This window comes from Eutrigla gurnardus (genome assembly GCF_963514095.1).
Source record: "Eutrigla gurnardus genome assembly, chromosome: 8".
In the NCBI taxonomy this organism is placed as follows: domain Eukaryota; kingdom Metazoa; phylum Chordata; class Actinopteri; order Perciformes; family Triglidae; genus Eutrigla; species Eutrigla gurnardus.
Window position 1 is genome coordinate 5,618,746 of NC_139922.1, and position 17,845 is coordinate 5,636,590.

The window sequence follows — 17,845 nt, forward strand, 5'->3', positions numbered from 1 at the left end:
AAACGTCAATATGACTCCTTATGTGGAAGGGAAAATAGCTTTATTTGTCATTAAAATATCATGCTGCTGTCTTTTCAGAGACCCCACAGATATTTGAGTTAACTGTTCATGGGAGCCGGCCTGCTCGATGGAAGCTCAGCTCCCACCGGCTCCACCCAACTCCAACACTGGTCAGGGGGTCGTATGATTTATGAAGTCGTGGCTGGATTTTACTACATTTATTAAGAACCTACTTGCTGTATGGGCAGTTTCTGTGTCCTTATCATGCTCTCTATTATTTTCCACCAATAAGGAGGGGGACATGTTGTAAATCTACTTTATCGAAATCAAACTTTACAGATAATATTTCTGGTTCAAGCTGATTTATATTCAAAAAAGTATAAACAATATTGGCCACCTCTTTGAAAATACAATGAGGCATGGAGGATTTACTTTGTTTTAAAATTCTGCACCAAACTGCGGAGTCAGCAAACTGTTCTTTTTACCTCATTCTGGTAACCTGTCAGGGCAGCACTGAGGACGGCTGCATGGAACAGACATGAACAGACACAATTGGCAGTGATCTGTCGGTGTATAGTGTATATGTTCAACAGTGTCGGTCACAGTTTTTCACTCATTTCAAGGACAAAAGGGTGAAAAACAAATACAAATCGGATTTATTCTGTCACTGAAGAAGAGACTTGCTGGTCCAGTCATCCTGAACAGATTTTTTTTCTTAGTCAGACAAAGGCATGCAGACACATCCAAACAGTCTGAAATAAAAACAACTTGGAGCTTAATTAGTTCAGGAAATCTACACGAAATGATGCACAGGGAAATACATATATACTGTATATATGCACATAGTATGAACTTTTCATCAACACATCAATTACTCCAAAGTTGGTTGTTGAAGAAGAGACCACCACTAACAACTCTGACTTCATGTGTTATTTATTCTATGTACAGACTCAGTGACAGGGAAAGCTCCTTATTATACGCCACAAACACATTTCTCCAAAAATACAGAAGCAATACTGACATCAAACTTCCCAGAGTAAATGTACCTCAGAAGGGAAAACACGTACAGTATGACTATCTATGTGTCAAGTGTAAAACAGTCCACTGCCCCACAGATACCAACCATCTCATCGTCTCGCTTTAATGATTTGTAATGCTGCGTCTTCAAACACCATTGGAGTTTTAATTGGATTTAAAACCTGTATTCAGTAAATGAAACCGTAGTTTGGTAATGAAAGCAGATACAGCCTGTAATACGCCCTTACAATGTAGGTAAAGTAGCAAAATGACATCTAAAAGTTTAGGATGAGGAACCATATTTGTTTTTAAATAACATTTGAACAAATATTTGAATTTGCCCGAGGTGGTGCACATAATTAGACTAAATTCTTTGTCTCCTCAGCGTCTGCTGCATGACATCAAAGGCCACTTCTAAGACTCGGTGTGCAGTCATCGGCTATGGCGACTGTTGATGCATTTTAAATTAGACGTAAAAAGATTTTTACAGAGGTGCTCCTTCTACACATAGTTAGTGGACAGTGAATGGGAACAGCTGGTTTTGTACTATATTATGTACTATATGTACTATATTAATAATATACCAACATTTCTCTGTCTCCAAATCCTCAGTTAATGCAGGAATACAAACCATAATGAAAAAAACAAGATGATGCAGCTCTCACATCTGTCTGATAAATATGACACAGCTGCTTAGCTTAGCTTAGCTTAGCATGAAGACTGTAAACAGGGGAAACAGCTGTCTGGCTAAGCTCACTGGATGCAGCTTCATATACAGACATGAGAGTTGTACCAAGCTTCTCCTCCGGGTGAGTAAGCAAGTCAGCGTGTTTCCAGAAATGTGGAACTATTCCTTTATCACTGGTATTGAAAGCTGCTTCTGTTATTTTTTTATAAAACAAAATGTCACAAAAGAAACAAATAACAGAACAAAGTTACAAAACATTTCAACTGAATGTATAAGATTTCATCCAGCAGTGACAGTTTCCCAAATACACAACAGTTTTTTTACTTATTACTTTATATTTTTGACTGCTCAGTCCTCAAGGCCACGATATATATTTGATAGTTTAGCCATTGCAGTCGTGTTTGACAACAATGCCATTTATGAATCGACATAATCATTGCATGACTTTAGTCACTTTCACTGCAAATAACACTGTCAGGTGTTTTCATCCCTCAGTAGAACTGAGTTCCAGCACATCCTCACTTCAACTACCCAAAACACACCTTTATACAGACGCAAACATCCAATTAAATACATAAACGCTGCAGGATTATTCATGAAATTAAGAGCTCTTTTTTCACTTAAGTGTGTACAATGCATGACTCGCTGTTAATTAATAGGCTCTTTCAACAAGGCCATTATGTGAAGAATGTAATTTCACTCTCCTCCTCGCCAGGGTGTGGCCACCGCACATGCCTTAACACGCTGGTTTCTGTCTGCAAAAACAGCAGGCGTACATGCGGGGGAAACAAAACGGAGAATGTTATAATCCTCGTGAAACACATTCGGATGAGCTTTTAAATCAGATTGTGTGCAGATATCTTACCCGTCAGGCTCTGTGGCGCCCCTGATCCATCACGCTCACTCGATGATTTGCATCGACCTGTGAACCGCCGTGGTGCTGTCGTTGACAAAAAGGGATTTGCTCATCCCCAGCTGTGGATCAAAACATTTGAAAAATATCAGAAACAAATATCACACGCACACACACACACACACACACACACACACACACACACACACACACACACACACACACACACACACACACACACACACACACACACACACACACACACACCCTTTCTCTCCCTAAGAGGAAATGTCCTGCGTCAGCGTTTTAAGAGCTAACCCAAAACCTGCCTGAGTGTTTTCCCTCTCTTGCCAGCTGTCACATTTACCATGATTTATGGTGTTGCTCCTGTATTTATCATACATTATCATACATATTTCCCACGTATTTTCTCTATCCTCCACCCTGTCCACCCACGACTCTTACTTTCTTCACCTCTTCAGCTCCCCTCCATGTGTTATCCTCCCATGATAGACAGTGAACACTGAAAACCAGTCTGCCAGGATTCCAGTGTGACTGTATTCACTGAGCTTCTGGGTGTGGCAGGAGGGAAGGGAAAGTGATTGTGTGCGCCAGAGAAGTAATAATAAACAGCTACCCGTTTGAACCGGGCCCTCCCTCTGCTCGTGTGCATTTGCTAAGATTTAATCCGATACACAGACACAATACGTTTGTGTATTTAACACACAAGTAACACTGCATTTTAGTTCCTTCTGATTTACCTTTTTCACAGCGCCTTGCAAATTCTTGTCGTTCCATAAGCTGTAGAGAAGCATGGAAGCTGCTTTGCTGGCTTTGGGGAAAGACCTAGGTGCAGAAGGACAGAGAAAATGGCAGAGGTTTAAGGAATGGCAGGAAAAATGGAAGGAAAATCACACACAAGCATTGTAGGGATACTAATACTAGTGCTTGAGACACAATGACCACAACCTGTCAATCATGTCCCAACTTCCTGAACCATTCCGCTGAAATACAAGCACCTTCTCTACCTGACAAGCAGTTTGCAGTTTTAAACCATACCTTTTACTCTCTCTCTCCTCTCTCTCTCCACACACACACACACGCACGCACACACACGCACACACACGCACACACACACACGCACACGCACACACACACACACACACACACACACACACACACACACACACACACACACACTCTCTTAGCTCTCTTGTTTCTCTATATAGAACACTATAGAACACTATATAATCGTGTTCGTGCACAGTATTTGGGCGAAAACGTATTTTGTTTATAATATAGTATCTTTGTGTTTATTTGGGTATAAAACATAATACACAAATATTTCACAACGGACTACTCTGCAACACTGGACATACAAAAGGCATAAGGCAAATCCATTCAGGTTGTCATTCAATCGATGAAAGCTGAATCTCCCAAAAAGGGATGAATCCATCAAAACTCACCGGTTCTCGCTGAGGTCAGCCACTGATGACACCAGTTCGTTTGTGATGGCCTTCTTGCTGACCTCGGTGTTTGCCAACATTAGACTCCTTACTGTATTGCAAGCTGTCGCTACAGTGTCATCAGAGTTCCCCATCTGTCGGGGGCTCGACGAGAGGACGCTGGTGAGCTCAGGCAGAATCTGCTTTGCTACAGAGAAGACGATGGAAACACAGTGAATACGTTTTCAGGTGGACCAACTCTACGGTCACGTAACCACTGCCTACGAAACAATCATCAATATTTCTCTACTTCCTTACCCATGGAGGACTGCAAACTGCTGGTCCGAGACATGTTCCCCACCAGGGACATGGCAGCCTTCTGCAGCCTCTGGTTAGGCGACTTTAAAAGACTGGGGATGTGCAGCAGAGCCCCCAGCTTTTGAACCAGAATCTGACTCATGACACTGGACCCCTGGAAGAAAACACATGGGATCCTGATATAGATGCAAACCATTTCACTGTCGCCGTCCATTGTGATATCACATCCAGCTGACTTTGCATGCAGTTCACTTTCCCGTGTTCTTACTTCTTCTTTCCTCTAATAACCTCCCAATCCTGGAGACAAACTCCACCCTTTCTAAGAAAGACTGTCAGTTCTTATTGTTTTAAGTCACTACGAGGTAATACTGAATGCACGTTCACACCACACACAAATGGTAAGCCTAACAATGATCTCCTTCGTACTCACCAATCCGCTGTTGGCAGTGAGGTTCTGTAGGGCACCACAGCAGGCTTCACGGGTGGCATCGTTCTGGGACGAGCCCAGGACAGACAGGTAGGTCTGCATGGCTTTGGGATGGCACAACCACTTGACACCTGATGGGGCGCTGTCCTCTAGCATGCCATGAACTGCATCAAATGAAAACTGAGGAGAAAGGAAGACACAATGATGAGAAGGGGAAGACTGCTTGATTTAGACAAAAACACATGAGGTGGAGGTATGGATGCTAACCTCATTTTTAATCTTGCTGCTCTTGGGGCTGAAGCATCCAATTGGGGGGGTTTTCCTACTCCCATTTTGGTCCTCTGTCTGGGTTTTGAACATGGTGAAGCACTCGGGGGCCTCCTCCTCCAGTTGGAAGGTCAGGTTATGGAGGATGCATGCACAGTTCTCCACAGACTAGGGGAGAGGAGACGGTATGAACTACACCGTTACTACAACACACGTCTTAGCACAGCACATCTATTCCCTGGTGACAATGTGTTTGATAGGAATTGTAACAAATACGATATGATTCTTGTTTGAGTTTCACAATCGCAGAAATGAAATGGGTTTGGTATGGTTTTATCTCAGTCGAACTCAAAGAGAGACATTTTAAATGATTCAAACACTGAAGTTAACACACGATGCATATCCCAGATCTCAACAATGGAGGCAGTGAGTGCAACGTTATCATGACCAATAGAAAACAAGACCAAGGCATGCCTAGTTAAGCCACAACAGGATACCTCAATGCTCTGTATTTATTTTTAATTAGTTGTTCACATTTCTAGTTGATAAAGCAAACATCCATCTAGCTTAAGCAAGTGTCAGTTTGTATGATCATTAACAGGAAGCGGATTAATTCTTCTAGTTTCATTAAATTCAGGCTTGATTAATAGTAAAATGACATTAATCAAAAAGTCAATGAAACACAATGTAAAAGTGAAACATGGAGATAAAGATGAATATATACAGTATCCTGATCTCAATGTTTTTTTTTATCTGGTTAAATAAAGGTTAAAATTAAATTAAAAAGTATACTGGATATTATAGGTAAGGTATCCTTACTGAACAGCTACTACTTTCCTCAGATGAGGACCTAAAACTTAATTCTATTTCACCAGCAATGATATGTTGTGGTTTCTTTCTTTATACAAATGTACTTATTGTAAGTCGCTTTGGACAAAAGTGTCTGCTAAATGACCTACATGTAAATGTAGATATTACTAAAAGTATAAATAACAGCAACTGTCCTGAAGCATAGTTAGTTTCCTACAAGAGGATAAGTTCACTGAACTCAGCTCTGCCTCTCCAGTCATACTCTACTTCATTAAAAGAAGCTGGGGAAACAAAGTACGAGCACAGATGCAGAACTCAGCACACATCCACACATCTTTGCAAGCAATGTAGTGACAAAAATATATGCTGCAATTAATCAATTGTTGTAGTGCTCAATTATTTAATTGATTATTCATTTTATAAAGTCTGTGAAAATAGTTAGAAAGCTAGATAGTAAAAAAAGAAAAAATGAGGTCTATAAATGGCTCGTTCTGTCCGACCAACAGTTCAAAACCCAGAGATGTAATCCACTGTGAAGGGTTAACCAATACACAATTGTTGCTAAAAACAAGAGACTTTAGTAATCATCAATTATCAAAATAGAGCTGAAATTACACAAATGTATTCAGCTTTATTTGATAACATCACTTTCACTCATAGTAATGATAGTGTTGGTTTAAAGAGACACAAACATAAAATCATTTCTAATGTTCCAGTAAACTCATAAACGATCAGAGCATGACAACATGGACAAAGGTGCCGGTTCTACCAACCAACTCTAATGCAGTCTGTGTGCAGAGCCTTTCAATTTGAAGTGAGAAAAGGTGTTATTGATAGAAAAGAGAAAGTTCACCATATCATCAGGGTTTTCCTCGGCCACACAGGACTGCATGTAACTCATGAGGGAGTCGATGAGGCCACGGCACTCTCTCATTGCCTTTCGTTCGTTCTTTTGGGAGCAGCTCAGGTTCCTACACACATTTCAATCATTCATTCAGAAGGAAACACTAACATGTGCAGGATATGACACTAGAGAGTGCCTCAACATGTAACTTGAACCATCACACCCTCAGCAAACAAAGTGCACAGATGTTTCCAAAGCAGTGCCAGTAAGAAGTAGATCAAATGATTACTATTTTGTTTGCAATCGCAAACTTCCAAGATTATAAGTCATACATTTGTGAGAAACTCACTTGCCATGTATGCCTGCAATGGACGACCTAATCAGACTTTACTTTAATGGCATAGACTGCTGCCAAAGACCTGCAGTACTCTCGTCTCCCCTGCCTCTTCCGGCGTGTTTATCGGGTCCATCGAGGAAACCACGACTTGTTAATCAACCAGATCACCTGAAGCTGCAGTGTTCAGCTTAGGATCACCTCTCTCTCTTGCAGCCAGATGCTGCACCACGCCTGCCCCCACAACTTGGCTATCGGATTTACCAAGAAGGAAATACTCACGGTTTTAGCTCTGAATCACCACACTATCATATGCATCAGGACTTTGAAGAGACATTGCATGAATAGGACCTATTGTCACCTCATCCAAGGGTGAGTCATTTGTTTTACTGAATAGGACATTCAAGACGTGTTTATAAAAAAGCAAATCAAAACGTAACAACTGTCAACCTGTGTTCCTGCAATCGCTTGAGCAGTGAGAACCCTGGGAGGCAACTTTCTATGCCACAAAAGTACAATTTGATAAAGTCAACCACTGCAGGCATCCAACACGGCAAGTGAGGCTTTTATTTCTCATAAATGTATGACTTTAGAATCTTGTAGATTTAATTTTTTTCTTGTAAATGTCCTTTTTCTTGGAATATTAACCTCCCCCTCCCCTGCTTTGTTTAAATGTATTTATTTATTTTTTTACTTAAATGGCCTTAATATGCCGTCATAGGTGTGTATAGCATGTATATTGCATGGTCGCATGTATATCATGTAAAAAAAAAGGCAGAAATAAGACAAAGCAGTATATTAACCAGGGCTGCATTAATTAATCTGTCAATGATTAGTTGACATCTTTAAATGTTTGACCCACAATCCGAAACTCCTAAATAGAAATTGTACAATAGAATAAAACAAGTAGAAACTTCAGATGTTTGGCATTTTTGCTTAAAATAACTCCTTAAATAGTTTAATAACCTGGCAATGGATAAATCATTGACATCTGTGATGATCTGATCTCTGCCCTGAAAAACAAATCGACCATCAGAGGCACTGATTGTTAAAATGTTCTCACCGCAGGCACCCTGTGGCGCTGTGGAAAACATCAGGGACTATGTTGTTGTTGGACGTGTCGTCTGACCAGCAGGTGAACGGCACCACCACATTCTCAGTCAGGGCGGGCAGAGCTGTAGCTATCAGTTCTCCCTTCAGCTCATCGGTGGCAGACAGGTTCCATAGCAGGCCTTCACACAGACAGCGTACAAGCATCAAATACAAGGTGTTTCATGCATGCATCATGATGTCAGCCTTCAAGGTTGAGTTTGTTCTTAAAATCAGAATGTTTTATGAAGCAGTGGATGGATAAAGAACCTCAGATACAAGTGAAGCAGATATGCATTGTAAAAGAAATGTACAATATAGAGCAATTGAATTTAAACATAAATATAAAAATATATTTATATGTAGTTTTGTTTTTATAATGGACATGCTAAGACTAGGAATTTGTACAAGACCAATGATCTGTTATTCTGTGTCTTCATTTTGCAATGTTTATGTTCTGCTTTCTAATAAAACAACACAACCTACAAATAAAGAACGTGCTCAATGGGGATATTAGGGATATGACATATAAAATGTCCTACCAGTGATTTGTTTCTGGGTCTCAGTAGAATCTGTCGCCTTGAGAAGCTGCAAGGCCTTGGCGATGCCGCCACAGCGCTGAACCTCCAGCTTGTTGTCCGGGTGTTTAAACACCAGGTTCCTCAGAGCGCCAGCAGCAGCCTGGCTCACGTCAGGGTTGGAGTTCTCCAGCAGTCTCACAAGAGCGGGGATACCTCCTAACTGGAAAACCTATCACACAGAAATGGGGGGTGTTGAAAATGCGAGGCGTCTGATGTGGAAATAAACACCATCAGTGTGTCTGGAGAGTATGTTTGTGTCTTTAGTGCTCGGACCTCCTGTTTGGTGCGCTCCTCGTTGTAGGTGGTGTGATGGATGAAGGTGGCTCCACACTGCTGGTATTTCTCTTCAGGGTGAGACAGGAACAGTATGGCCTCATTTAGGGTCATTTCGGACATGCTCACTGTGCTGTCCACCCTGCAGTGACAGGCACAGGAACACACAACAAGGTTGGAAATTAGACACCAGAAATATGATTTTCAATGTATCTGAATGTTAATGAGCTCATGAGAAACCTTAAGATATGTACCACATACATTAAATATACCACGCACATCACGTTCAAGTGTAATGTGTAATGTCAATGAAAGCAAAGGAACCAGGTGAACTCACGCTGATTGCTGCTGGTCCTTCTTGGATATTTTCATGGTGCCTACCCTGCCCTCAGTGTGAGACAGCGAGGCAGAGGGGGGCTGCATGATGCGTGTCTGGCTGTTGATCAGCTGACTACCGTTGCTCATAGAATAGCTGCTGTGTCTATTTATTCGAGTCTGGGAGCTGCTCTGCTTCTGGGCCGCCTGGCCTTTGGCCCTCTGAAAAAAGAGCAATTCAAAATGCTTGAGTACATGTTGTGTGTTATGCTATTCATTTGAAGAATTGGTTCTCTAGTAACAACAAGAAATGATGTTTCAGGGAAAGTCCAATTTAACATAAAAACATTGATCACCATGACAGGTGCAGGGACAGTGAAAACAGAAGCTGAACGAGCCAAGGCAGGGTCGCTGCGAGCGGATTTCAGCCCATTGGGACTCTGGGGCCAGTTGGAAGCGTTGGTGTGACTCTCCCATGCGCTATACTGTCTTCCTCCTCCCATGGTTTTAGAGGATAGGGTGCGACTCTTCCGAGTGTTTACCTAAACAGAAGAAATGGAAGGCTCAACAATTTGTTTGCAGCAGTAATCCAGTCACAAGAAAAAGGAGGTGGCCCATTTTCCATTAGAACGGCTTTCAAAGAAGTCCCCTGTCAACCAGGACAGAGGAATCTGACCTGACACCAAGCCTGCATGCCTTTTCTCTGAAAGCACCAAACGATTACCCAAACCAAAGTAACATAATATCCGCCATCGGAGACCAACTCAAGCTGTTGTGTCAGAAGACTGCTGGCACAGTTGAGTTTCTCACAGAGGATCTTTGTGTGTGCAAGTCGGATACAGCAACTAAACACCTTAATCCCACGTTATTAGGTCTTATTTATGTATCATTAGCATATCTATTCACTTTTTGGCTTTTTCTCTGTGTGTTTGTGTGTACAAAACACACCATTCAAGCTTTGCCACTAAATAACCGCACCAGAAACTTGGCTTGGCCTGAGTACAACGACAGAACATGTTGAGTTAATGCTTTAATGATGAGTCATTCTTGCAACTTAAACTTGTTCTCCTATTGGCTTATTTGAAAGATACCATACTTAAGTAATCAGAGAGGGGAATTGGCTTCTGGGTGACTTTCTTTACTGTTTCAAACCGGACTGGTTGCTCAGTTACCGATCAGCCCTGCTCAAGCAGAAGCATGACGGAGGAGAGATCTGTCAACAACACCTTTGATAAGAACTGACAGCGAGCCGTCTCTTCATTGGCTACAGCATGACTGAGCCACCTTTCATATATCAGAGGTCGGTCCGCAGAGCAAATAGAAGCAGCACAGAGTAACAAAAGGATGCATTGTATAAATTTTACTATGTCTATTATTATTGCTGAAATGAACCATGGTTACAACATTAACCATGGAACTTTTTTAAACGAGATAACAAAAAATAAAGTAATGTAAGATCAAGTTTCTGCGATGTCAGCATCTTAAAACTCACTTTTGGATCACTTTGGATTGTTCTGACGTTTGGCTTGTATTTCATGTGATGTGGCTCAGCTGCTCTCTTGGTCATACTCTGAACTTGGGGAATTAAGTCGACCCAAGCAAGCGGAGAGTTTCTGATGCCGCCAACTAAATGTTGTGAATTTAACATGAAGAGTCTCCATACAGAAACGTGCACAGTTCACGTGAAGTAGTGGCTTCTGATGATGACAATGTATACCACAGATAACATCAACATTTTAACTGTGTCGTTTATAACAAGATACATTATTTTTTGTCTAGTGTGTGATATTCTCATCGACTTATTAGATCTCAATTTTATAGCAAATGTATTCAACTTTATGAATGTTATGTAACTTCTTATGTCATAAGTACACAGTACTGCACAGAACATTTAACCAATCCTAATATTAGGAGAAGTGGGCATTTGTCATTTTTTAACGTGTGAATACTTTTGTAGTGCTGTTGCTGTTTGGTTTGTAATCCTACATTTCTTTTTGTTCCTGCACTTAGAAATTAAACGTTTCTATCATTAATGCTTTCATGTAAAACAGGAGTGTTCATACATGTTGTGTTGTATGGCAGCGGTAATTCAATGTCTATTCATAACAAGACAGTCAGCCGCTCTGCAAGGCTTTCAGGTCATTTAAGAACTCATTTTGCAGTTGACGGTTAAACCAGAGAGTGGGAGTAACACAACGTAAATACAATATGATGGAGAGGTATTACAGGAAATGATAATGAGGCTTCAGCATTAACACATCACCACATTCTCTAGACATGCCTCAACTCAATGTCAGTATGAGATGAGGCCACATATACACGCTCAAAACCACACTGACGAAATCAACGTTACTCCTCTGTGCAATTTGGATGAGTACTCTTATTAGTTGAAGTCACTCTTACTGACAACACCGACAGTGAGAAAAAACAGCTGGCAATTTACACTCACAGAACAGGACAGTTTACACACTCACTGTAAAAGATGACTGCTTGCCCTGCAAAGCCCTGTGGCTACACCATGAGTTCAACCAGCACAAGTATGGAATGTTTCATAAAATAATATCATAATCCACCTGAGACTGAGACGTGCCTCCTGTCTGATTAGTTCCTTTCTAGGAAAGGAAAAAGGGTCCTGCCTCTGTAAAACAATGAGGAACAATTACCGCTTGGTTGTAGCCTGTTGACATCGAGTTGCTGAAGCTGCCATTTGCTTTTGATGGAGAGAATTTGAATGTTCCAAACTCATACATTGTCTGGGGAGACATGCCTGCAAAAAGAGAAGAAGCATGAGAACTTTAATACAATATATCAGAGACATACAGAGAAGAAGAATGCAAGACAGTCCGTTTATTAACCTCAAGATGTCATCAGGGGTTGTAAAACAACCAACATCTAAACAGATGAATGTTGTCATGGAGATACGAGTCTCAATGAGCATTAACATGCATGCCAGAGAGCATGAGGGTGTGACATTTTCATTTTAACTCTATGTGGAACTTCAGTTTCACAATGTGTTTTATCATTTACATGAAATATACTGTATGTCCACAGCTTCATGATGGACAAAGGCAGTCATGCAATTGTAAAAGCAATTCAGTCATTGATATTCAATTGAAGGAGGGGTTTGTATAATTTACAAATGAATAAAGTATAATAATAAATCAAAAATGTTATCATGGAAAAATAGATTTATTTCAAATATTTGATATCTGAATAAAAATATTTGGAAATCAGTTGATCTATTTGATTAATGATTTGGTTCTCTACTTCCTCTCTAATCTCTATATATTGCCAAATCTGTTTTTTTCTTCTTCATTTATTGGCCTTGTTTTGGAAATACATTTGGTAGATCTACCCAAAGTGGTCCCATAATCACTAATAGTGTGCATGACTTTAATTATTAATACTCAGATTAATTGGACCTATTCACAGATGGATTCACTATATTTGGGGGGAAATCATTCTGCATAATAAAAGATAAATGACTGAAATGGTTAATCAGTTTGGATTTGTTAGAAATAACATTATTTCTCATAAAGTATCAATAATTCTTTAGTTGCTCGGTTCATACCGAGTAAAAACAAATAATAATTTTGCTGTTTAACTATTATATCATAAAAAATAGCTGAGAAGACCTTTACACACACATGTATGCTTGACTGGAATTATTTAGTCAGACAGAGAGGCAGACATGGCAAATAACACATCAGTCACGGTAAGTAAGCTTTGTATTTGCAAAAACATCCAGCCTTTAGACATAGCCGACATGTTCTAACACCTAGACCATTGTCTTACTGGATGATTCATGGGAACGTTCGGCTCGCTGCCATATGCCACCATTATAGGATTATGGTTGTCTAAACTCATCATCCTTATGATAAGTATATAGAATGTATTCTTTAAGTCACTAAAGCCCCAGCGTCACTTCACTGAATGAAACACATTTTCTCTCCTAGCCTATGCCAATATTCTCTAACTAGGCAGATTGTTCAAATGTTGTGCAGTTTTACAGTTTCTGCCTCTGAAACTTCTGCTGCCACTAATCATGTTCATTTTATTCCCTTGTGTTGAACACAGAAACGGAAAGAAGAAATCTGTAAGAGTCTCATTGATTTAGATGATCATTCTCTTTTTTCTTACCTACTGTTTTTTCCTTCCTCTACCTTTAATTTATGAGCACCATGAACACAAATCCTATCACCATTATGTTAGGAGCAGCAGCAGATATAAACCACAACACACACACACACACACACACACACACACACACACACACACACACACACACACACACACACACACACACACACACACACACACACAGCTAGCTGCATAGTTGGATAGCACTCTGAAAAAGGGAGTATAAAGGCCTTTTTATAATTTGGCCGACCTGCCCCTCTAAGCATGACAGAACAGGATTGGTCCGGCTTCTCCAACACTGAGAGTAAAACGGTCTCTTTTGAGCACGCCAGTAACTTTAATACTACTGAATGTGACTCATGGACACTGCAAAATAAATGATCTCAAAATGCTCGTTTAATATTCAGTGTTTGACTATTGAAATGTGTTTTGTAGACATTTGCCCTGAGCAAAGTATTTATATTTTTAGAACATCTCTTAAATAATTATTAATGTAAGACAGAATAAAAAATAAGACCATGTAAAGGAAAAACCAAGAGCTAATCTCCTTATGGGGACCACAGACGATAAAGCATTTTCAAATGTTTGTTTTCTGGAATCAATTACGTGGTTTGGCTCTGTGCCTCTCATATGGGCAACATATTTCTATGTGTATTGGGAAATATAATCATTAGTGAAGGCAACTTTCAAAAAGGCCAGAGGTCTCCTTATCATGCATGTCACACACTTTACAATCATAAATCACAAAGTGCTGTCAGGAAAACAGTAAAATAGCATAAAATGGTCTGAACTTCAGAGATAACCAAGTCTAGCCTGTATCCATACAAGAAGCATTCACTTCATCTCAGCTCAACAGGAAGACCCAAACTCATTCCTCCAAATAAAAAGGGTTGCTTTCTCAATTTTGGTGGATCGTCATAATGCCTCTGTAGTAAAAGCCAAACAGAGGTTTTTGACAGGCGTTTCAAAACACACATTTCTCACATGAATGCGGGCTGTGGTGTAAACCCACGCATTCTTAACTGTAAGAGGTATGTTCAGATTAATAGCATCTGTTTCCACAACAAAAACACATCTTCTTCACATTCCACACCATTATCCCCACTTTAAGACTAAGTTACAACGAGCAGAAAAAAAGGATGCACCTTCTGGGGAAGTGGTGTGACGTATCACTCCCACGAAACAGAGAAAGTATTAGGCCAATATTAGCTAACAAGTGTAAACAGGCCTCACAGCGCTGACTAAATAAAGAAGTTAAACAACACGTAGTCTATGATGTAGTATTACTCTAATGTTATGACGTAAAAAGACGCTTTCCATACTTGTCGGTGAGGGCGACAGTGTGTCGCTCTTCCCATGTTTGGACTTGCTCCTCTTGATGGTGTGCACTTGATCGAGCACGCGCTGCGGTCCCGAGTGCAGCTTGTTGTCGGAGGGCACCGCGAGCGACGTGTCATCCGCGGCCCCGATCATCGTCGCCGAACGCAGCGGATGCGGAGCCATCATCTTCGCGGCACGCCGCCCTTACCGTGAACGGGGAAGTGGAGAAGAGCGGCTCGACACAGCGAGGAGTGAGGCGGGCTGAGCTGAAGTGTTCCCAGTTGCGTGAGCGGTGTGAACTCCACCCTCGTGACCGCGCCCAGTCGAGGTGGGGAAGAGTTCAGTGCAGGTGCGGAGGCATGTGCACAGAGCCGGTTCTTGCCTTTGGGGGGCCCTGTGCAATATCCTATTTGGGGCACCTATTTTTTTCAGCACCAGATGGATAAGCCCGTTTTAGTGCCGCCATATCTACTATCTGCACAACTGAAGTGGAGCTGAAGAGAGGTGATTAGCATAAAATTGCAAAAAGCATTGAATAAATGAAATGCTCTGACAAAAACATTTTTAAAAATGTCATCTGTGGCCCTGGCAGGACTGTAAAAACCCTGTCCAATCAAACACGTCAGATTTTATTTAGAAACACTTTCTGTTATATTACTTGAAATCGACAATATAATCAATACATTAAATGCTCTGACAAAAAAAATAAAAAATGTCATCTGTGGCCATGGCAGAACTTAAAAAAAACCCCTCCAATCAAAAAATTGGGCCGGAGAAAATAATTGGACGGCCTGCCTGTCTGTCAATGCTTACTTCCAGATTGCGTGCTCTCTGCCGATCTGGAGCCCTCGTTTGGTGTTCTGGAGGAGCGGCCACGGACAGAGGTCTGAAGTGGGCGAGACTTTTTCACATTCAAAGTCTCTGTGCTTTTTCCAAATGACCTTCTCTGCCTTTATCAAGATCATTTTCTCGGAATTACGAGAAACGTTTGTATAGTTTAATCCAGTTTTGTTTTGTTTGGGGTTTGAGACATTGGGAGATACTTGTGTCATACATTTATATAAATGGTTTATTGGTTTACTGACTGCACAGCAGCTTAAGAGTTTGCAGTTGTTTAGACGTAAAGCCTGTTCTGATCTGATGGACGTTGCAGTGTTTCTCCAGGTTCAGTGGAGCCGCATGCTTCAGGGACATAAGATGATGCATGTTAAATGCATTCAGGCTGTCTACATCACTCAGAGCCGGGTCTAGTGCACCTGTATGCTCATATTCATCATAAACACATTATAATGCCAGATTGGGAGCAAGCGTGGGACTTTATAAAGTATGTAATTTCCTCACAATTAAGTGGCAATCTCCTTTTAATTTATAAGAGACACATATGACATGTTTGATACTTAATTCTGCTAACTTTGTCCCACCGGTATCTCATTAACTCCGAATAACAGAGCAGATTTTGAATGCAAAACGCTTCTGTAATAATGAAAAAGCAAAGGATGAAAGAAATAATACATTTTCATCGTTCATAACTAGCAGTGGAAACTGTCCAGTATGATTCTGATTCTTCACATCCATACTTCACATGCAAAACCAATAAGATTGTAAAATATATCACATTCTAACTTTCTTATAAGGCATGCCATATAAAGGGTTTAAATTGCATAATGAATATTAAGTACTTTAGTTTATGGTTTTATAGATATATGATATCTGTTTAATGAATACAAATAAATAACTGCTTGGTATATTCTAATTTTTAAGAAACTATTCTGCAGAATATGTGAGTTTACTTTAGCAAGGCCTACTAAAGTACTTTTTGCTGATAATACTTGAAATATACATTTGAATGTGATACTTTTACTTATGTTATGCTTTTGATGATTTGTTGCTTCAAATCAGCAGTAGCTAAAGTGTATATTATTTGCTTTTAATGTGTCCACATGTGTGCTGTTTTAGCTACAATGGCAATTTTAATTTGAAATTCAGACTATAGGCTATCAAGTATGTGTCAATTCTTAAATGCAGAAACAAATATTTTTTTTATAATTGGCACATACCTCACGTACCTGCAGGTTTTTATTTCATCAGCATTATTCAGCAAGTGATTTCATCTTGTAAGATCAGCTATTCTTACAAGGCTCGAGGCTAAATGTTATTCCACCTGTGGTTTCTACTGTGACACGTCAAAATATGTCACGTGAAAATGGCTTATTGCATGAAACACCAAACCTTACCTGTTGCCAAATATACAAAAAGTACTCTGGGATAGATTAGGGTCAGGTGGACTACTTTTTACTATTTGATTTGCCTTTAGGCAAGTTGTTGAGTACTTAGGTAAGTTCAAGGACTGAGCAAACATCTCTCAGCCTGAATAGAGGACAGGAAGAGGGACAAATCCACGAGAGTGGAGGACAGGGATGGACCAAATGAAGGAAAGGCAGGCAGAAGAGAGAGAGAGGAAAAGCATGCTCTCTGCATAACCGGATTGTTTTGCCCAAGTTTCTGCAGGTGACATTTTCCCACCACACCCTTTGTCTCATCATTGTAATAAATGTTGTGTGTAATGAGTCTGGGATGTGCTGATTTATGACCTTGTATGTCAATGTGGGTGCATATACTCTAAACCGAGAGTTTTTTATCTGGGAGAAGGCGGAACATTTGTTTGATCAACTGACAGTGTATATTCCTCCAAACAGGTTAGACCATAGGTTTGGGACAAGGTAGTTTTGTTTAAATGGAAAAAAAGAGACACGACATTAAGCCACATTTATCACATTTTAAAGTGACTACCGCATGGAACCTCTTACAGTGCTCAGTCATAGCTCAATCATTTAGTGATTTAAGCTGAAGTACAGGCACGAGCAGCCGGTCAACTGTGTTGGCTGTATTATTGTACTGCTGTGATGTTGGCATGCTTCAGCAGTAAGTGGCCTACCACACCCTGCATGAGGGCTTTGTGTGTGTATCACTGTTAACCCTAACCGAGGCAGATAACGCTGACTAATGTCTACCATAAGAAGGAACACAAGAGTGAGTGTGAAGAATACTGACAGTGTATATCCCAGGAGTTATTTGTAACCTTGACAAACAGTTACATGATATCAAATGTCATTTTAAAGCGATG

The 17,845-nt window shown here is 40.4% G+C and overlaps 1 protein-coding gene across 2 annotated transcripts; it reads right to left on the bottom strand.

Annotated features, from left to right (window-relative positions):
* Window positions 1-633: 633 nt before the first annotated feature.
* On the bottom strand, window positions 634-15,007 carry pkp1a (plakophilin 1a). Of its 2 annotated transcripts, none has more exons than XM_084014427.1 (15): window positions 14,724-15,007; window positions 11,925-12,028; window positions 9,624-9,803; window positions 9,284-9,483; window positions 8,947-9,088; window positions 8,635-8,842; window positions 8,067-8,235; window positions 6,679-6,796; window positions 5,016-5,183; window positions 4,752-4,928; window positions 4,322-4,475; window positions 4,025-4,211; window positions 3,320-3,404; window positions 2,571-2,680; window positions 634-2,460 (listed from the first exon to the last, which is right to left on the bottom strand). In XM_084014427.1, the coding sequence occupies exons 1-14, from the start codon at window positions 14,905-14,907 to the stop codon at window positions 2,606-2,608; spliced, it is 2,151 nt and encodes a 716-aa protein (XP_083870553.1). In that variant the 5' UTR covers window positions 14,908-15,007; the 3' UTR covers window positions 634-2,460; window positions 2,571-2,605. The 2 variants fall into 2 exon arrangements, with proteins under 2 accessions (XP_083870553.1, XP_083870552.1); XM_084014426.1 differs by having other exon boundaries at window positions 9,618-9,803.
* Window positions 15,008-17,845: the final 2,838 nt, after the last annotated feature.

Bases quoted from the DNA above. Each gene is read 5' to 3' on its own strand.
- pkp1a (XM_084014426.1), bottom strand. From the start codon at position 14,907: ATGATGGCTCCGCATCCGCTGCGTTCGGCGACGATGATCGGGGCCGCG. The intron at 9,484-9,617 runs GTGATCAATGTT...CTCTTTTTTCAG, and splicing joins CTGTCCCTGCACCTGTCATG to AGGGCCAAAGGCCAGGCGGC. The intron at 9,089-9,283 runs GTGAGTTCACCT...CTGTCACTGCAG, and splicing joins AAGGACCAGCAGCAATCAGC to GGTGGACAGCACAGTGAGCA.